Source organism: Seriola dumerili, unplaced genomic scaffold (genome assembly GCF_002260705.1).
Source record: "Seriola dumerili isolate Sdu_G_001 unplaced genomic scaffold, Sdu_1.0 BDQW01000609.1, whole genome shotgun sequence".
Classification (NCBI taxonomy): Eukaryota; Metazoa; Chordata; class Actinopteri; order Carangiformes; family Carangidae; genus Seriola; species Seriola dumerili.
In genome coordinates this window covers 1,149,373-1,169,164 of record NW_019174864.1, presented here as the reverse complement: position 1 = coordinate 1,169,164, position 19,792 = coordinate 1,149,373, and the positions used below count along the sequence as shown (strand labels likewise).

The 19,792-nt window shown below is 41.1% G+C and overlaps 1 protein-coding gene and 1 long non-coding RNA gene across 2 annotated transcripts in view; one reads left to right on the top strand and one right to left on the bottom strand.

Moving 5' to 3' along the window:
- Positions 1 to 633: 633 nt before the first annotated feature.
- LOC111236279 lies at positions 634 to 3,610 on the top strand. Its single transcript, XR_002665716.1, has 2 exons — positions 634 to 712; positions 3,230 to 3,610. It is a non-coding gene; the product is annotated as an uncharacterized LOC111236279 (long non-coding RNA).
- A 1,927-nt stretch (positions 3,611 to 5,537) lies between these two features.
- rogdi (rogdi homolog) overlaps positions 5,538 to 19,792 on the bottom strand; it is a 23,556-nt gene continuing 9,301 nt past the window's right edge. Inside the window, exons 3-11 of the mRNA XM_022764942.1 lie at positions 17,686 to 17,768; positions 17,481 to 17,535; positions 17,306 to 17,386; positions 15,588 to 15,683; positions 15,391 to 15,489; positions 12,276 to 12,389; positions 12,137 to 12,186; positions 11,375 to 11,501; positions 5,538 to 6,673 (exon numbers count right to left, since the gene is read on the bottom strand). Coding sequence (XP_022620663.1) covers positions 6,632 to 6,673; positions 11,375 to 11,501; positions 12,137 to 12,186; positions 12,276 to 12,389; positions 15,391 to 15,489; positions 15,588 to 15,683; positions 17,306 to 17,386; positions 17,481 to 17,535; positions 17,686 to 17,768 — 747 coding nt within the window. The 3' untranslated portion in view covers positions 5,538 to 6,631. The remainder of the gene's footprint in view (positions 6,674 to 11,374; positions 11,502 to 12,136; positions 12,187 to 12,275; positions 12,390 to 15,390; positions 15,490 to 15,587; positions 15,684 to 17,305; positions 17,387 to 17,480; positions 17,536 to 17,685; positions 17,769 to 19,792) is intronic.

The window sequence follows — 19,792 nt, the reverse complement described above, 5'->3', positions numbered from 1 at the left end:
ATTATTTAACTAATTCAAAGTAAAAGGAAAAACAAGGCTGGCTACCAAAGCTAACTAAAAACCAAAACACAACAGGAACAGCACCCCTGCACCTAGTGTATATAACAAAAGTCATTTCTACAGGTGGAGGAATCAGCAGAATCAGTCTATTAGTAAAATCTAAACCTGACCCCACTTCCAAGCTTCAAACACTACCAGATTACCAGGAGTACAAAACACAAAACACACAACAAGCTACCAGTATCTGCTATCTTGGCTTTTCACAAAAAACAAACTTCCAACAAAGAGGCGAGCTGCCACTAACAGTCAGCCGCCCGGACTGACAGGCTGGCAGGAGTTTTGTAGCGTTTGGCTCCTGATTGGGCGGCTGGGATTGGCCAGCTGCAAACAGGCCGCACCAATCAGGAACCCAGGTGAGCTGAAGGCGGAGCTGCCAGGAGCCTGGAGGCCGCACCAATCAGGACAGAGAGGGTGGAGCATCTGGGTGGACTGTGCAGGCAGCTTGGCAGACAGGAAAATTAGGCACAACAGAAGTGAACAGAGCGGCGGCCGTAACAGGGTCTGACTGCAACTGTATGAGACATGAATACAGTCCTACACTGATCACTGACTACCTGTCCTCTGTCTGTGTGTATTGTCAGGAATGGTTCTGCTGCTGGTCATCCTGGTTCTCATCCGCTGCTGCTGCTGCTGCTGTTGTAATGATGAGAAGGTAAGACACACACACACACACACACACACACACATACACAAAGGACAGACCGAAAGGAAAACACACACCTCTTGTGAGGTGCTGGCTGTCAGGAGAGCTTAACTCTCAGAAGTTCTGTCCTGTTATGCTCAGACCAGAGCTCAGAGCCAACAGGTTGAAGGACTTAAACAAATCTCCCTGTTTACAGTATGTAGTGTTCTGTTTTCAGCTGCTGTGATTTCTTCTGAAGGTCTGAATTCTGAGTCTGACATCATGCTCTGTCCTTCAAAAATTCAAATGAATGTAAAAAATTAAGACGTGGAGCCATGGATTTTGGATGTAGAGCCCATACAGAGACACACACTCATAACTAGTAAAGCTTATGTAACAGGTGAAGGTTCACACAGTACCTTGGCAAAAAATGACCTACATTTCTATATAAATGTGATCAGATCTATTTGAACTAATAACACACAAATCATTGTGTTGTTCTTGTCCATGTTGAAAACATTATTCAAACATTCACAGTGTATGTCAAGCCCTACACTGATGACATCAACAACAGCTGACTCAGACCTGTTCTACAAAGCAGGATTTGTAGTTAGTGAGGCAAGCTCAGGTTTAACTCTGGGTTGTCAGGGTTATGACAGTGGTTCACTTGTTACCAGGGTAAATCACCAGTAACTGACGCTGAACACCTGCTCCGGCACAGGTTAACTTCAGAAGATCATCATTCCTACAGGATCCTGACAGGGACAAAAGAGTTTACAATAAAGTGATCAATAATAACGAGCAGTAGATATTTGCATGTAGACATCTTGCATGTTTCCACTCTGGTTTTTAAAGAAAACAGTTAAACAGTTCTGTTCATCATCAGACTGAAGAGTGAAAATACAAAGAATCTTCATAATTCATGCACTCATTACATTAGTCTGACTTTAAACATTGGTAATTATTTTTACTTTCTTTTCTATTGTAGTTTGTTTACATGTCACCTTGTTGAATATCACTTTAGGACGTCACTACAACTGAATTTACCTGCAGGTGTCAGTTCCTTCTCATATCATGTCAAGTTCCTTACTCATGGATCTGACGATGTTGCTTGTAATTAACAACTCCCTCTCTTTCACATGAACGTGCTCTGTTACAACCCAGCAGGGGTCTAGGGTAAGGAAAGCAACATATGCCAATATAATCTGGCAAGCAAAACCTTTTATTGTTCAATGAACCAATAGTCAACTTAAAGATTACAAACTTCAAACAGACAGGTGACTAATTCAACAACAACACGAGAACACCAGGCCAGGAACAAAGGGAAGGACAGCAGGTGGCACCAAATCATGAACCAAATAAAACAAAAACTGTTTTCTTAACTGAGCCCCTCCACTGGCTTATATACAGCTATTAAAATAAAAGCTATAAAAAAAATAACTAATAACCTGCCTACCTAAACTTACCTACTAACCAAAACACAGGAGGCTGCCACCAATAAAGTAGTGTGTTCGAAACAAAAGAAAACTGAATGTGGTGCACAACACAAGGTGTATGAAAATAAAACAACTATAGCCCATAAAAATCCTGTCACAAAACAAGTGCCTCAAACAAATTAATAATAAATCAACACTCACAATGAGTTAACTGTCTTTAAATTCAAAGTTTAAGCTACACATAGTCAACAGGAAATGAGAGGCACAGAGGCGGACTGTTCACTTCAAATCAAAGCCACCCCTGGCGTCTGCGCACTGTGGCTTTTATCAGGTCTTACATCCCAGGAGGCTGGGAGTTGGTGGATAGGGCACAAAGGACGGAAAAGGAGGGACAAGCTGCAGATGGGGAAAGACCAGCTCCAGCACAGGTGGGTGGTCCGAGGGTGTACAGCGTAGCCTGGTGTGGAATCCCCCCTTTGACAAGCGGGTGATGTCAAACTAACCTAGGGAGCAGAGTTAATAGCACCACAACAAAAAAGCACAATATACTCTACCTATAACAAAAAGTTATAGGAAGCTATAACTGAACCATGTTACAGAGTCGTCTCAAACACTTTAGATCTTCATCAGTCAGACATACTGACTCAGTTCTGTGGCTACTCTCCTAGAAGTGGACATCCAGCTGAGATGACTCCAACAGCTCAACACAGATGATCAGTAACAAAGAAGCTCAGAGTAAAATGAATTTACATCATTCTGTTCAGCAAACCCTTGAAAACTTTAGCACACCAAACAAATACATTATATTTGAAAACTCCGCCATAAACAGGACACAATGCTGAGAGTGATTTTTTTTCTGCTGCTTACTTCCAACAAGGAAGTCACCTGAAAAGCTCTGCTTTTAAAAAACAGTGGTGCACCCTGGGAATTTTGAGGAATTGTGGGAATACTTTTGGGCCTAACATAGTGTCCTAGTGCTGGCTCAATGAATTCAGTTCAGCACAACGACTCAGGATGTGCTACCCCAGATAAAATAGTTCACCTGTCGTTTAGTGACATGAAGTGAAACCAGGCTAACTGTGTGTTCTCTGCCTTTATGTTTCCTCCACAGCCACGCAGATGGAAGGTGGGCATAGACAACGTGGCTATGGAGCCATGACAGCTGAAATGATGAAGTGTTGTGAAGGTGACTGATGAAGCAGAGTCTCAGTTTGACTCCTGTGCCAAAGCAGCAGCTTTGATTTTACTGTTTTACTGTCTGTTAACAAATGTGCACATAGAATGAAATGTTCACAAGCCATTCACTCCTGGAAATCTACCTATGTGATGTTGTTGACTGTCACTGCTGTGTGTTGTTTATTGCTAGGAAACCAGAGGAGGTGGAAACTCTCAGCTGTCTCTGTAGTTCTCAACACAAGTCTCCTGTTCCATTTGTTCATTTTTTGATTTGAAGGTTTTATTCAGTGATAAAAGTAATAAAAATGTAAATGTTTCTCTGTTCATGTGGTGTTGTTCGTTCATGGAACACTTTAAGATGACAAAGTACACAGACCCACATGAAGGCATGAATCATTAAACAGGAGGCAGATGTGTCTGTAAAGTGCTGCTGAAACACATCTCATCACTGTTTCACCACTGAGGGAGTTTCTCTCTGTTGTCGGGGCAATATGCACCAGCACTGTTAGAATAGTAACCAAACCCCTCATCTTTGACATGTTTTTGTGCAGACGGACTCAGTGATATGACCAGGATGACTGAGAACCTTCACAGACAAAATATATGACGAATCAATCACAGTAGCAAGTCTGCTGCATAATGATGACTACTGTTATATTTGATACTTAAAGTTATAACATGTAACTTTTCCACATCTAGACCTGTGTTCTATATGATGTTGAGTTGTGTTCTTACATTATCCCAAATGTTTCCATCAATTCTGAAACCAGAGAATTCTGTGATTTTAATCATGGTAACAGTACGTGTCATTGCTCTCCTGTCAATGACATCATATCCTCTATGATCATGTGTCAGTGTACATCTTGGAGGTTTTCAACTCTATATTTGAACCAGATGAAGGATTTTAGTCGTCAGACCTCTGATCTGCAGTTATCAGAGAAACAAGCTGAGGAAATCCTAAAGGAGTTTTAAATCAAAACGCAACTGGACTTGATTATTTGTCTGGGAAGACGTTTCACCTCTCATCCAAGAGGCTTCATCAGTTCGTGTACGCATCTGACCAGGCTGGGACTGGCCAACCCAGTTCCCAAACAAATAATCAAGTCCGGTTGCGTTTTGATTTAAAACTCCTTTAGGATACCATGACCTGGACAAATGAGAACATGCACAGGCCAAGCTGAGGAAATGTTAGACAGCTCAGCTCCCAGCTGCTGGAGACGTCCTGTCATCAAGAGCATCTGTGAATCTCTGATTTTAAAAGTCAAACTGCTTTATTCAGTGTTTCTACTGGTTTTAATCCCCTGGTGTGTTTGTTATGGAGAGGAGGACACCTCTGGATAATTCAGCTGCTGGTAAAAACCTGCTGAACGTCTGGTTCATAAGTTATCAGAGAAACAATCAGAACAAAGGTTAGCATCAATCTTAGCTCCAACTCTTCCCTGAGTCTCTGTCCTTTGTACAGCGTCGCTCAAACACTGACTTTAAATGTGAAACTGCTTTATTCAGTGTTTTTAACGGTTAGAATCACTGGGTGTGTTTGATTTCCTGAACCACTGACACTGAAGGATTCCAAACCGGGAGGTCACAACTCCCATGACCCCACGCTATTTCTTTCATCCAACATTGTCTTTTGTTATTGTTTTGATGGAGAGACCCCTAGAGACAGAAGGTACAGACTGTGTTTAAGATGCTTGAGTCAGATCATGGATGGTGCAGGTAGATCCGAGTCTAGTCTGTCTTTATGAAACCTGTCCTGGGTAACTCTTCCGGTGGGTCTACTGACAATGCAACTGCATAGTGGTTATGGAGTTACAGCTTCTGCATATTCTTTACTGTAAGAGTGGTTCTCAAACTGATTCACATCAAGGACCCTAAACTGACACTAATTAGACCACAGAACCCTGAATGATAAGGTTTCTGCTTTTAGATGTTTTATTACAGAAAGTGTTTGAAACCCATGAACCAAAATAATCATACATTCTGTTACTTATGGATGGAATTATAGTGGAAATAAATAATTCCCTTTTTTGCTGGGGACCCCCACGTGTCACACTGAGAACCACTGCTGTAAGATAACAGATTTCTCTTCATTAGGATCCAGAGGGAGAATATGTATCAATGAAATGAACTGAGTGTACTTGAGATTTATATCACTGAGCACTAAAACATAAAGAACTGCACTGTAATGGAGACATGTTTATATGTAGCAGAGAGGAGACTTTAATGTGCAGCTTATTGTTTAGAATATTTTATTGCACAGATAAATAATTTCCACATTTTATATAACAGGCAGCTTTTCAAAATAGAATAACACTTACTGGAATGAAGTCATTTGTTCATGATTGGATTAGTGTTTGGTTCACAGAGAATCAACAACGTGCAAAATATGGAAAATAAATATGAACACAGAGCAGACAATCACACATTACATCAACAGACACGACTGGTAGCTGAACAGTTCCACATATCCAGGTCCTAACAAACAGGGAAGTGAATTCAGACACTGATTATCTGTCACTGGTAAATAAGCAGGATTATGGAATTAGTGAAGCTGAACCAGAATCCTCCTCAGAGTAAGGGAACTGTCAGCCCCTGTTTTCAGTCTTAATGCTAAGCTAAGCTAACTGGCGGCCAGCTATAGCTTCATAGTTATCATGCAGACACGAATGGCAAGAAACAGAACAGGACTTGCCAAAATGTTGAACTGTTCCTTTAAGTGGGGAACTACACTGATTATTTCCTGATTTGTAAAAATATTCATAACTAAATCAAAACTTAAGTTGTGAGTTGACAATATTGAAAACTGTTGTAACTTTGGCAGAAAGTGTTTAGTTCATGTGGTTCCCCATCACTCAGTGAGACACTGATTTAAAACATTATTGAATCATCTCCTGTAAGAATCAAACATGCTATTTCTCCCACCATGAGCTCTTCTGACTATACGCTTCGTCCTCCAACCCTGAGTACACACATTAGTGTTTCACACAACAACACATTTCGAAACCTTTGGGATGAGAACCAGATAAATACTCAGTAAGTATTAAGTTGCTTGAATTTAACAAAAAAATAATTATAATAACAAATGAACAACAATCACATTCATTCTCTCAGAGGTTCAAGTCAGTGAAATGCTACACACACATAAGGAATGTCAATCAGCTGGCCTAACACAACTGGGAATGGCAAATATTGATCTATGTCAGTGTTTGATTGGCTCCTTTGCCTCATCCTGCAACAGCTCAGACTGGATGACAAATATATATATATATAAAAAATAAAACCCTTCCCAGGATGTCCCTTACACTGTGGTTATTCTGGAGGATGGACTGGAGCTGGATTAGAAAGGTCTGTAGTTCCAGAAACTGGAGAAGACAGATATCTGCAAGGAGAGGAGGAGACAGGAGCTTAGTGTGTCTTCAGACAAGCTGCAGTTATACAATGAGTTGGGGCTGGGCGATGAATCTAATTCTATTTTTGATCATGATTTTTGCTTCCAACAATTATGAAAACAAGATAATCAAGATGAAATGATTATTGTGCCGCATTCTGTTTTGCAACAAATTTCTTCCCCCATCCCCTTCCTGGTTACATTTCGGCATACGTTAGCGAAGTACGTAGAAGTGTGTCATCTGAAGCAGTTTGCCGGTTCAGAGTTGGTCCAGACTACTGACTGGAATATGTTGACTATAGTTTACCAAAATGCTGAATATATGTTTTGGTGTTTTCAGTATGATGGTGTAATGCACTACAACATATTTGATCTTATTTATTTTGTTCTACTTTTTTTTTATTTATTATTATTATATACTGAAAATATGTATAGTAGTTTTCAGTAGGTTGTGGAAGTACACAAATTTTAGAACATAGTTGATCTTATTTATTTTGATCTAATTTATTTCTATTAATTTTTATATTCTATATATAATTGTATATATTTAGATATTATATATTATTTCATTTATCTCTTTTCTTTCAATTGTAATTAAACTAGTCTGACTAGTGCGTCAGACTAGTGCGGACTAGAGAGACCAATACATAAGAACTGATGAAGCCGCTTGGATAAGAGGCGAAACGTCTTCCACAGACAAATACAAGTCCAGTTGCCTTCGATTTAATTTGAGAGAGAGATAACAATGACCTGGACGAATGAGAACATTCACAGACACATGAATTTATAACGTAGACGTAAATGTGCTTAAAATGTATATAAGTATCAACTGGATTATGTGAACTGTAGATATTTTATTTCATCAGGAGAAAAAAAGTAGCATTGTGTTGTTCCGGTGGCTCCGGCAGCTCTACCCCGCTTTCATGCAAAACATCGGGGAATCGCTTTACAGTTTTTAACAATAATGTTTGTTGGTAAATGTGAGACGTTCATGTCACACATGTGTGCAGCTCCACAGCATGCTTCAAAACCAGAAACAAGGAAGTGAATTTGGTGACGTACATCAAGGTTTTGCGCAGGGACTGGTATAACTCACAGGAAACTATGATGATTTTTGATCAAATTTGCGGAAAAGTAGGGTTGATTGGACAAAAATACAAGGTTGTGCAGAATTCACAGGGATTGGTTGAATTTGCATTAATTATTGCCATTGCGACTTTCTGGAGGAACTGACTACTGCTGTAGTCATCGGTTCATAATGATTTCAATGCAAGAGATGGAAGACTACAAATACGCATTCTTAAGTTCAGCTGAAGCTTATGTCATATCTTAATGTATACATACATACATACACACACACACACACATACACACACACACACACATACATATACATATCCATCCATTATTTTCTGCTTATCTGGGGCCAGGTCGCTGTGGCTGCAGGAGGTTCCAGATGTTGCTCTCTCCAGCAACGCTTTCCAGTTCCTCCTGAGGGATCCGAAGGCATTCCCAGGCAAGATGAGATATGTAATCCCTCCAGCAAGTTCTGGGTCTACACCAGGGTCTTCTCCCATTCGTATCCTTATCAGACGCCAAAAGCACCTCAGCTGGCTCCTTTCACCGTGAAGGGGCAGCTACTCTACTCCGAGCTCCCTACGGATGTCCGAGCTCCTCACCCTATCTCTAAGGCTGAGCCCAGCCACCCTATGGAGGAAACCCATTTCAGCTGCTTGCATCCGCGATCTCATTCTTTCGGTCACTACCCAGAGCTCATGACCATAGGTAAGGGGTTGGAATGAAGATCGACTGGTAAATCGAGAGCTTTGCCTTCCGGCTTAGCTCTCTTCACTACAATGGCCGGGTAAAACGTTTGCATTACTGCTGATGCTTCCCCGACCCACCTGTCGATCTCCCGCTCCATCTTACCCTCACTCGTGAACAAGACCCCAAGATACTTAAACTCCTTCGATTGGGGCAGTAACTCACCCCCAACCCGGATGGAGCAGTCCACTGTTTTCTGGCTGACCACGACCTCAGACATGGAGGTGCTTTCTCTCATCCTGGCCACTTCACACTCAGCTGGAAACTGTTCCAGTGAGCACTGGAGGTCCCACTCTGATGATGCCAACAAAAACACATGATCTGCTAAAAGCAAAGATGCAATTCTGAGGTTCCCAAAGTGGACACACTCCCCACCTCAGCTAACAGGATCGGAGACAAGGGACAACACCTTGGTGTAGTCCAACAATCACTGAAAACATGTTTGACTTTGTGCGGGGAATGCAGACACAGCTCTCACTTTGGTTATACAGGGACCAAAGCAATGGTAGCAATGTAGCAATACTCCAGCAGTACCCCACACAGAGTCTCCCAGGGGACACGGTCATAAGCCTTCCCTAAGACCAAAAAAAAAAAACATGTAGACTGGCTGGTCAAACTCCCATGCCCCCCTCAGTACTCTTGCAAGGGTAAAGAGCTGGTCCACTGTTCCAGGGCCAGGACAGAATCTGCATTCCTCCTCATGAATCTGAGGTTCAACAATTGGTCAGAGCCTCCTTTCCAGCGCCCTGGAGTAAACTTCTCAATGAGGCTGAGCAGTGTGATACCCCGGTAATTGAAGCACACACTTCATTCCCCTTTTTTAAAAATGGGAACCACCACCCTGGTTAGCCACTCCACAGGAACTGTCCTTGCCCTTGAAGAGGCGTTGACATTGAAGAGGCGTATAAGCCAAGTCCTCCACACATCTTGCTACCAAGGAGCTTCTTGATCACCTCTGCGAGCTCTGCCAGGTATATGGATTAGACTTTCCTCGAGTCTTCAGACTCTGCTTCCTCCACCGAGGACATGTTAGCTGGGTTCAGGAGTTCCTCAAAGTATTCTTTCCACTGCCCAACGATATCTCCAGTCCAGGTCAGTAGTTCTCCCTGACTGAACACAGCCTGGGCTAAGCCCTGCTTCCCCTTCCTGAGTCATTGAGCGGTTTGCCAGAACTTCCTTGAGGACAAACGAAAGTCCTCCTCCATACCCTGTCCGAACTCCTCCCACACACTTTTTGCTTCTGCAACTACCCATCTGTTGCTTCTGGAGACCCCAACCAAACCCTAAAGACCTCCTTCTTAAGCTTGATGGTTTCCCTCACTACTGGCGTCCACCAGCGGGTTCTTAGGTTGCCGCCTCGACAAGCATAGCTCCTAACCATCGCTTCTGCAATGGAGGCTTTGAACATGGCCCACTCGGATTCCATGTCCCCTGGGATGCATGAGAAATTCTTCTGGAGGTGTGAGTTGAAGATCTCCAGGACAGGGGCCTCCACCAGATGTTCCCAGCACACCCTCACTAAAAGCTTGTGTTTACCAGGTCTGTCTGGCAGTCTTCCCCACCATCAGATCCAACTCACCACCAGGTGGTGATCAGTTGACAGCTCTGCCCCTCTCTTCACCTGAGTATCCAAAACATACGGCCGCATATCTGATGATACAACCACAAAATCGATCAGCGACCTTTGGCCTAAGGTGCTCTGGTACTTAGTACACTTATGAGCTACCTTATGTTCAAACATGATGTTGTTATAGCCAAACTATGACTAGCACAGAATTCCAATAACAAAGAACCACTCATGTTCTGATCAGGCTCCCCCTCATGCCCCACCAGGTTTCTACAGGTGGAACCCTTTCCAAGACACTACCCAGAGACTCTAAGAAGGCTGGATACTATGAGCTGTTGTTTGATGTGTAAGCACACACAACAGTCAGAGCCAGCAAGCTCAGCGACCCTCTCGTTCCCCGGGGAGAACTCCACCACCAAGGTGCTCCACTGGGGGCTTGTGAGTATCCCCACACCCGTTCCCTGTCAGCCTGGGCAACTGCAGAAAAGGAGAGAGTCCAGCGCCTTGTTTGGTTCCAGGCCTCCTGCTATGCGTGGGGGTGAGCCCAACTATATCTAGTTGGTAACGCTCCACCTCCCGCATCAGCTCAGGCTCCTCCACAGAGGTGACATTCCATATCCCTAGGACCAGTCTACAACACAGGGAGTCAGCATGCCTAGGTTCCTGCCTTTGCCTCCTCCCTGGTCGGCATTGCACCCAACCCTAAAATCCATTCCCGCGGGTGGTGGGTCCGCAAGGCGGAGGCTCCATGTTGCTCTTTTTTTCAAACATTATTTGCCTGTCAGCTTCCATATTGATTTTAAAATTATTTTACTTGTTTTTAAAGCACTTCATGGTCTTGCACCAGCAGATATGTCTCACATGCGCACACTATATGAACCAGTATGATTCCTCAGGTCCTCTGGCACCAGTCTGAAGTGCAGGACTTAAAATTTTGGTGAGGCAGCTTTTAGCTTTTATGCTCAGAGTCTCCATTAGGACCTGAGAGCAGTTGCAAGCGTACATACCTGTTCAGCCTGGCTTTTAATAAAGTATGTTTTTTTTTTAGTAATTACTCACTTTATTTTGTTGTATCTATGTTGTAAATTGTATTTTATTCTATTTGTATATTATTTTATTATGCATTTTTATTATTAACTATTACTGTTTTTTTTTTGCTTTTTAGCTCTGTGAAGCACTGACCTGTTTGAAAAGTGCTCGACAAATAACGTTTGATTGATTGATGAGTGTTGTTGGACTTGAAAAAACTGTGACCCTGTCCTTTAACTGTGGCACAGCTGTCCTCCAGAAGAGACACACACCTTGTCCTTGAGCTGCTGACAGAGCTGCAGGGAAATGGTGAAGAACACCAGCGTGTCATTGAGCCAAGGCACCACACACTCCACCTTGTGAACATGGCTCACTTCGAAACGGTTGTTGTTGAGCTCACTGTGGAGGTAAACGTTCATAGCACAACGTGAAGAGAGATCAATGGGACATTAAAGATATACTTTCACTTCCTGAATGTGGGATAGTATGGAATGCCATCTAAATCAATATTAAATAAACACATGAATAAAAACAGTTATGAAATAAATCCTGAAATAAATAAATTAGGTAATACACGTAGGAATATATAAATACATGTAAAAATAAAGATATCTGTGAGTAAATAAATACATAAATAAATCACTTTTTATTTTAAAAATGACCTTTTCATTTATTTCAGGTGACTTTTATTTCCTAATGTCACATTTATTTCCCTGCTCTTTAGTTCCATCTGTTATATTTAAATGAGGGGGCGTCAGACCAATGCAAATGAAATAAAAAATAAATAAATTAATGTCATTTTTAAAACAACTGACTCACAGTTATTTATCTATTTCTACATTTATTACCTAATTTAATTATTTCAGGATTTATTTGTATGTATTTGTTTATTTATTTATGGATTTATTTAATATTGATTTAGGTGACATTCCATAGGATAGTCCCTAATATTGTTTGTGTTATTTACTTTAATATGTTCATGTATACTGTACACTACAGAAAGAAATAAAGAAAAGGAAGGAAGCAGTACTTACAACATAGCGCCAGGGTTATGCAACACTGAGCTTCCAGCAGGTTTGAAGTTCTGTGAAGACGAGAGAGAAAATACCAACATCAGTCACTCAGCACTGTGTGCAGCTTCATGTAGTGTTGCAGAGGGTCACAAGTTCAAACCTTGGTGGTGTTGGGAGGCAGCACGTGAAGTTGGTAGACAGTCAGACACAGTTTACTTAAGTTGATGTAAAAGTTCACCATCACATCCCCAGGCATGGGAGGGGTGAACATTTTCTGATGATGAAAGGGAAAACAGAGAAAGAAAGGAACATGGACCATGGATAATGGAACAGTACAAGGTTTCATGCTAAGTCAATTGACATTTTGTCTTTCGGGTTGTGATGTAGTTTAGTCACCAGAGACCAGTGAAAATCTTGCTCTATACACACACTACAGCACATGGCCAGAAGTATGGGAACAGCAGCTATTGCTGCTGGGATCTGCTCCCATAGATATATACATGTACATGCCGAATTGGCCGCTGGATCATATGTCAATGTCACCACCAAATTGGACCGGGTAAGACTGTTTTATGATCTACACGGAGTAAAAATAAAAGTTTTGTTACTTAGAATCCTGGGCCTGTATTCACAAAGCATTTTATCGTACCACTAAGAGTACTCCTAAGTCACGCTAAAAGTTTTTAACTAAAAGTTTTCTTCTAAGCCCTCTTCATAAAGCTGCTGAGACCAACTTTTAGTAGGGAGAAGCAAAAACTCCTAAGCTAAGAGTGTGACTCTGTTGCTATGGCTGACGTCAGTTTTCATGGACGAGCTCCCACACAGGAACCACAGAGATTGGTTGATGAAAGACTGCCTGTGCCGGTAAAAACGCATGCACAACATCCGACAGTAATAATTAAAAAAACAGAGAAATAAACAAATACAAATGAAATTATAACAGATTAGGTGCTGTTTACAAAAGCATTCTCCGCAATGCATCTGTATGATTAGGTTTGTGTCGACCCGGTAGAATTTAATTTTAATATAAAATCTTACATTCAATTCTCTCAATGGAAAAAAAAAACAAAACAAAAAAAACCGAAGCTGTCCTAGACTGCCTAACTAAAGCTAACTGGCAGCCTATTAGCCACAGCCTGTTGTACCTGTACCTGTTGTAATGTAGCTGTGGTCCCAGCTGTGGGTTGAGGTGTGTGAAGATTTCCACTGTCCCCCACCAGGTGACATCCAGCTGGAACATGATCCTTTCAAATAGCTGATCCGGTCACTCTCCATTAAGATTCATGACTCTTGTGTAGATCCTGGACACTGTACAACAAAGTCTAGAACTGTACAGGCAGCATCAACACAACCTGTGTGTTGTTGAACATCTAAAGGAAATCGTATGAATTGTGCTATGATGTCGGGTCACAGCGCATTTATTGTTTGGTGGATAGATCGGCTTTTCTCTGTTGCCAAGTAACGGAGCGTTGCCAAACACTTAATGTCCACACTGATCAGGTTGTTTCGGTTGGTAGGAGATGTTATTTAATCCTTCACAAACTCCACAACGATCATTATTCCCTCGTGATTGAGTCGTATCTTTTAAGTAATTCAGCATCATGTAAGGTTTCCAGAACACTGTGACGTAGAATGGCAGCAGCTCTTTAAGATTCTTTGTGATTTGGTCTGAGTGAGTTAGGAGTCCTCTCGACTGCCTCTAACTTCTCCCAGACTTAGGAGCTACATTTAGCACTAAGTGACTTTATGAATAGCTCTTAGTAAAAAAAAATAGTCCATGTTAGTCCTCAAGTTAGGACTGACACGCCCATTATTTTTAGGAGTTTCTCCTAAATCAGCAAGTTAGGAGCTACTTTTAGCCTTAAGATGCTTTGTGAATATGGGCCCTGAATGTTTAGACTGTAATCAATGTTTTCCATAAGGAGGAGTGTGTGTCAGTGTTAGGTTTGCATGAGCTTTAGATGAACTTAATTCTTATGTGGTGGAAAATAACTCATTGTCATAAGGAATTCTTAAAACTCACATCACTGAAACTACTATTCACACTACATTTACTATTTTCTATTACAAATCTAATATTACACTGCAACTATAATATTATAATATATTCATGTTACATCTCATTGTATTCAGGATATTTATTATAATAATAATATGTTATACTGCTGTATTACACTGTTATATATAACTACATCTCACTTTATACTACATTACACTTATATTCCATATTACACTTTTTCTAGCATAGGGTTCAGCCTATTATGTAAATATGTCATCCGGTTTTAACACTTAAATTTCCCCTCTGGGATCAATAATGTTGTATCTCATCCTTTCACTGATAAAAACATAGAGAGAAGACTGACTGCCATAATGTCTTACTATCTTACTTCATTTTCTTTATTTCATTTATTTTACTCACTAGTTTTAACAATTCTTTATGACAATGAATTATTTTCCACCACATAAGTATTGAATTCATGTAAACCTACCATTGATACACACTCCCTCTTATGGAAAATATATTACAGCCTAAACTATCACGATTATAAGAAACTGGAGACAAAACTTTTATTGTTTATCCACGTATACCATAAACCCTCAAATATAAAAATGACTCGGTTGAGATGTTATAGGGCTTTTTATCCAGAAAACCTGCAGCTCCTGCATTTATTCCTATTAGTTTACAGGGCAACAATGCTGACGTATCCCAGCAACGGACTGAAGCGACCAATGCAGCTATGTCTATGTATATATGTCTTTAGTGACTTAGTGAAATCCAACACTGATGTTGGTGATGAAGTCTGGCTCACAGTCGGTGTTGCAGTTCATCACAAAGGTGTTGGATGGGTTGAGGTCAGGACTCTGTGCAGACACTTCGGCAACTTTAAGTTTTCTGATATGTTCCTTTGCTTGTTGCCCCAGGATAATGTTTCATCTCCACACCCCTGAAAAGTATCCAAATGATGTGGTCTGAACATTTCATTGACCCCATGCACAGTCAAAGCATCAGGGGTAACAAAACAAAAACCTCTGTGAATTACTTCTCTTTCTCTTCATTGGATCTAGGGGTCCTGACCAAACCAGGAAAAACAGCCCAAACAGAGGTGTCCACATACTTTTGGCCATATAGTGTATCTTTGTTTTTGTAATATTAAAAAAAATATTTAAAATATTGTTCATCTTTATTATTAGATTTGATCAGAACTCATTGTCTACCAGACTCTGGTGTGTTTAAGCAGTGTGTGAGTGTAGTGTTTATTGCCGCTGGCCTGTACCATCAGACCACTGGTGGCCAGCTCGGCCAGCGTCATGGAGGCCGGTGTGGTGAGGCGGTTTCGTGCTCGTGTCAGCTGGAGCATCACTGCATCCATTAGCTACAGCACCAATGGAAACATGAAGTTAGCGGAAGTGACACAGTAAAAAACTGGGATCTGATCCATGTTCAGATCATTGCCCTGAGGGGGGTACAGACCTTATTAACCTCAGCCCCCGTCTTGAAGTGGTAGCTCTCATCATGGCTGTTCAGCAGCTGCAGAGCCTGGTTCACATGGTTCCTGGCATCCTGGATCTGATAGATGAAGTGAAATGGTGAGAGAGATGAGTAAGGCAGGGTTTGAGTATTAACATAATTTTCATAAAAAAAGCAACATTTTTTACTTAAAAGGTACTATACGTAAGTTTAGTAAGTTAACTGACAATGACACACTCTGGTGACAATGCAGAATCCTGTTTTCCTGTTTCTAACTTCTCACACTTACAGCATCTCGATTAACACAAAGGAAAAGGGATTCATATGAAAACTAAAAGGCACAATAGAATTAAAAGGCTTGAGTATTATGTCACATGGTTAACTGTAAATATGTACATCAAATAAATATGTCAGTGAAAGCTTGCCTTACAAAAGCAGTTACTTAGTAGATTAGTAGTAGTTTAGTAAAATCTGCTTCACCCTAACTCCCCACCGTCACACATCTGGACCAAGATGATTACTAAGATAATTTATTCTGATTTGAGATCACAGTCATTCGATCGTTTACTTGCTGCTGTTGCGCTTAGGAGGAGTGAAAGTAGTTTCCACACGCTTCCACACGTGCATGTAATAATCTGTGCAAGAGCAGCTTAACAAGCACACCTGTCTGTAGCCCATCAAAGATCTCAGGATTATCCTCAATGTGCAGACGTTAAAAAAGGGCTGCTCCCCACTCTGCTAGACAAGGCCCAGCCTTTGGGCATTCTTCTATATTTTTGTCAGTTTCTTGGGAAATCATGTTTGGATCATGATGTAAACAATTAGGCACATTCATGTTGTTGAGATCTATGAGTTTGCACAATTTGGTGCAGATCCAGATCATAATCCAGATCTGGTGGAAGAAAATGTTGAACCTTGGCAGAGGTATGTGCTCTGAGTGTCATTCTAGCTGATGTCTATTTTTAGCTGTAACTGCTTGTCTTACGTGTCCTGACCACATGCCACTGTACAGGACTTCTTCTGTACTTGTATTTAATGCTGATTAGCAAATGCTATCATGCTCCACGCTAACTCAAATGGTAAGTAAACCTCACAGAGCTGCTAGCATGGCTGTCAGTCAGTGAAACAACATGTTGTAGGACTACTCATACAGCGTGGACACTCAACAAATGCATGGTTAAAACAACCATTATTGGGAAAATTAGGCCTCAGGTTTCTAGTCTTGGTGACAGGAAGTGGAACTTGACGTGGTCTTCTGCTGTTGTAGGTTGGAGGTGTTGCTCACTCTAAAGGTTTCTGCTCAGCACAGTTGTAAAGAGTGGTTATCTGAGTGACCGTAGCCTTTCTGTCAGCTCCAACCAATCTGTCCATTCTGCTCTGACCTCTGACCTCTCTCATCAACACAGAGCTGCTGCTCACTGGATGCTTTTGCTGTTGTTCCATTCTGAGTAAAAACTCTAGAGACTGTCCAGGGGATCAGCAGAGTCCCATTTTTCTTCATTCTGATGTTTGAATATTAACTGAAGCTCCTAACCTGCATCTTCAGGAGTTTATACACTGCTTCAACGTGATTGGCTGATTGGATGATTTCATGAATAAGCAGGTGCAAAGGTTTCTCATAAAATGCTTGGTGAGTGTGTATCTGCTGTCTGTTGCTAGTGCACACAGAGATGGGAAAGAAATGGTTCTCCATTTCTCTGGTACACACTGACACACTGTACCTGCTGCAGCTTCCACTGCTTGTCCTCTCTGAACTGAAAGTGCAGCACTTGGCTACTCTTTGCAACCTTCAGGTTTATGTCCTGTTGAGAAAAGCAAAACATTAACAGGAGACACATTAGTTTTAATTTTCATATAATCGGAAATAAAGCTTTGATGAGAACTGGTACAACTCACAGCCTGGATCAGAGCCTCTCCCTGCAGTGTCAGAACCCCCTTCACCTGATCCATGCTGCAAAACAACAAATCACATTTTATTTCAACATCCCCAGAGACACAACAGGAAAGGCAGATCTCAGTCAAGAGAGTGAGGGAGGTAAGTAACTGTCCACCATAAAGAGATGCACTTCATAATGAAATGGTTGGTGGTATGGAGTATTACGTTGAGCTGCCGAGGATGAAGTTCTCTTGTTTGAGCTGACTCTCCAGGCCTGGTGTCGGCATTGAGAAACGTCTGGATGCCTCCTGTTGACAACAGCAAAGTGTCACTCAATAACAAGAAAACTTCATCATGGTGTTATGTTGTTGTGTACTCATGGCCTTTGAGTTGACAGTGTAGCTGTATTCATGTGTGTCAGGTAACTCTGCAGACTTCACCTGAAAATTTCTGATTTTATTTCTGCTCAAAAATCCAGTTACAGGTATTAGACAGCTACTAATGTTGGGTCTGTAAATAAAAATATAACATAATAATAATAATAATGATGAATAATGAACTTTATTTATAGAGCACTTTTTCATACAAGAGATGTAGCGCAAAGTGTTTTACAATAAGAAATCTGACACAACCAGTGGTGTAGTCTATGCGATACGCAGGTGTACGCCATATATCCACTAAGAAAGCTCCAGAATTTTCGTTTCCATAACCATTTAAAAATGCCCAAGGATACATAACAACATAGTTAGACAGATGGACAGAACGTACAATTCAGCAATTTGTTTTTGTACAAAACATGTCGGGAGATCTGACAGTAAACTCAACAAACGTGTCGCAATGTCCTGCCTGCAGCACCGTCTGATTGGTTACACATCAAGAGTAAAGTGACGTCTGAAGTCTGCTGTGCACACAGATGGGGATAGACAAGAGCAGCTCCAGTTAGCGAGTGTGCCCAAAGACAGCAAACATCACTAAAGATGTAATAAACATCACAATCCTCTACACAACACCACTGAGCAAGCTAGAGGGAGGGAGAGAGAGAGAAGCTAGTGCTAACTGCTAAGGTAGCTAAATTAATTAGCAGATCTGAACAGATCTGAACAGTGTGTACTTCACTCCTCACGTTACAATCTGTACAAAGGACTTTACTTTTAGTTTTATTCATGTCGTAGAGACTTATCCTGACACTGACCTCAGTCACTACAGGTGTCCCTCAAAAAGTCCTTTGAAGCTGTTACGACTGGCCAAAATAACCTCACACTGATGGTTTCAATCCCAAATTTCCCCCTACAACCATAGCAAGACATGTATACACACATGTACATGCCCTAACAAAAGTTGATCTGCAAATAAAGCTATGTCACTATATCCCATATAGACGATGGCTTCTAAGATCGAACTTTTATGACCTACCTTACCTCTTACCTTTTTGAGACTCTTATTTTAAAAGTGTCTGTACTTCTGTGTTTGGCAGTAGGTTTTGTACAACAGAGCCAATAATTCCCTCTTACCATGTTGAGACTTTTATTTTGAAGGTTAATCCAAATCGTGGAGATGCTGTTTATGTGTTTCTGTCAACGTGTGTGTGTGTGTAGCAGTTGAGCTGCACAACAGAACCTCCAGTAAATTCTTTTTACCTGGTTAAGACTCTTATTTTGAAGGTGAATATCAAAAAAGTAAGATGGTGTTTGTGTGTGTCTGTCAATATGTGTGTGTGTATTGTTGTGTGTGCCAGTAGGGCTGTCTACTGTAGAGCCTCCGAAAAGCTTGTGTTACCAGGTTGAGACACTTATACAGTTAATACCTGTATTGTGGTTTTGGAATTTGTGTGTCATTCAATGTGTATAAGCTTAACCTTCAAACAGCCCTTTGAAGTTGTCAGGACCGACCAAAATGACCTCAGAATAATGGTTTTTAACCAAAATTGTCCTCACAATTATAGTAAGACATGTACACACACACAAAGAACCACACATCAATAAGCACACAGAAGTACACGCATATAGATGTAAATACACCGTGTTAATTTATCTTACAATTAGTCTCATACCTAAGTTAAAATCCTACGAATTAATGAGTTTAAGCCAATCAGAATCAGATATGACTATTTCTGCCCAGCAACACCTGCTACTGAATTTGTATTGCAGTCAATGGGAGAGGTGGAGGGTACTCCCCCATCACTTCCTCAAAAACCATAAAAGATGTCAGCATGAGACCAAAACTGGGTGATGCAGGACAAAAAAAAAATCTCTACATTTTTGATATAAAAATTGTCAATGAAGGTTGGAAACTGTGGGATTTAAAAGAGCTTGGTTTATATATTTTTTATTAT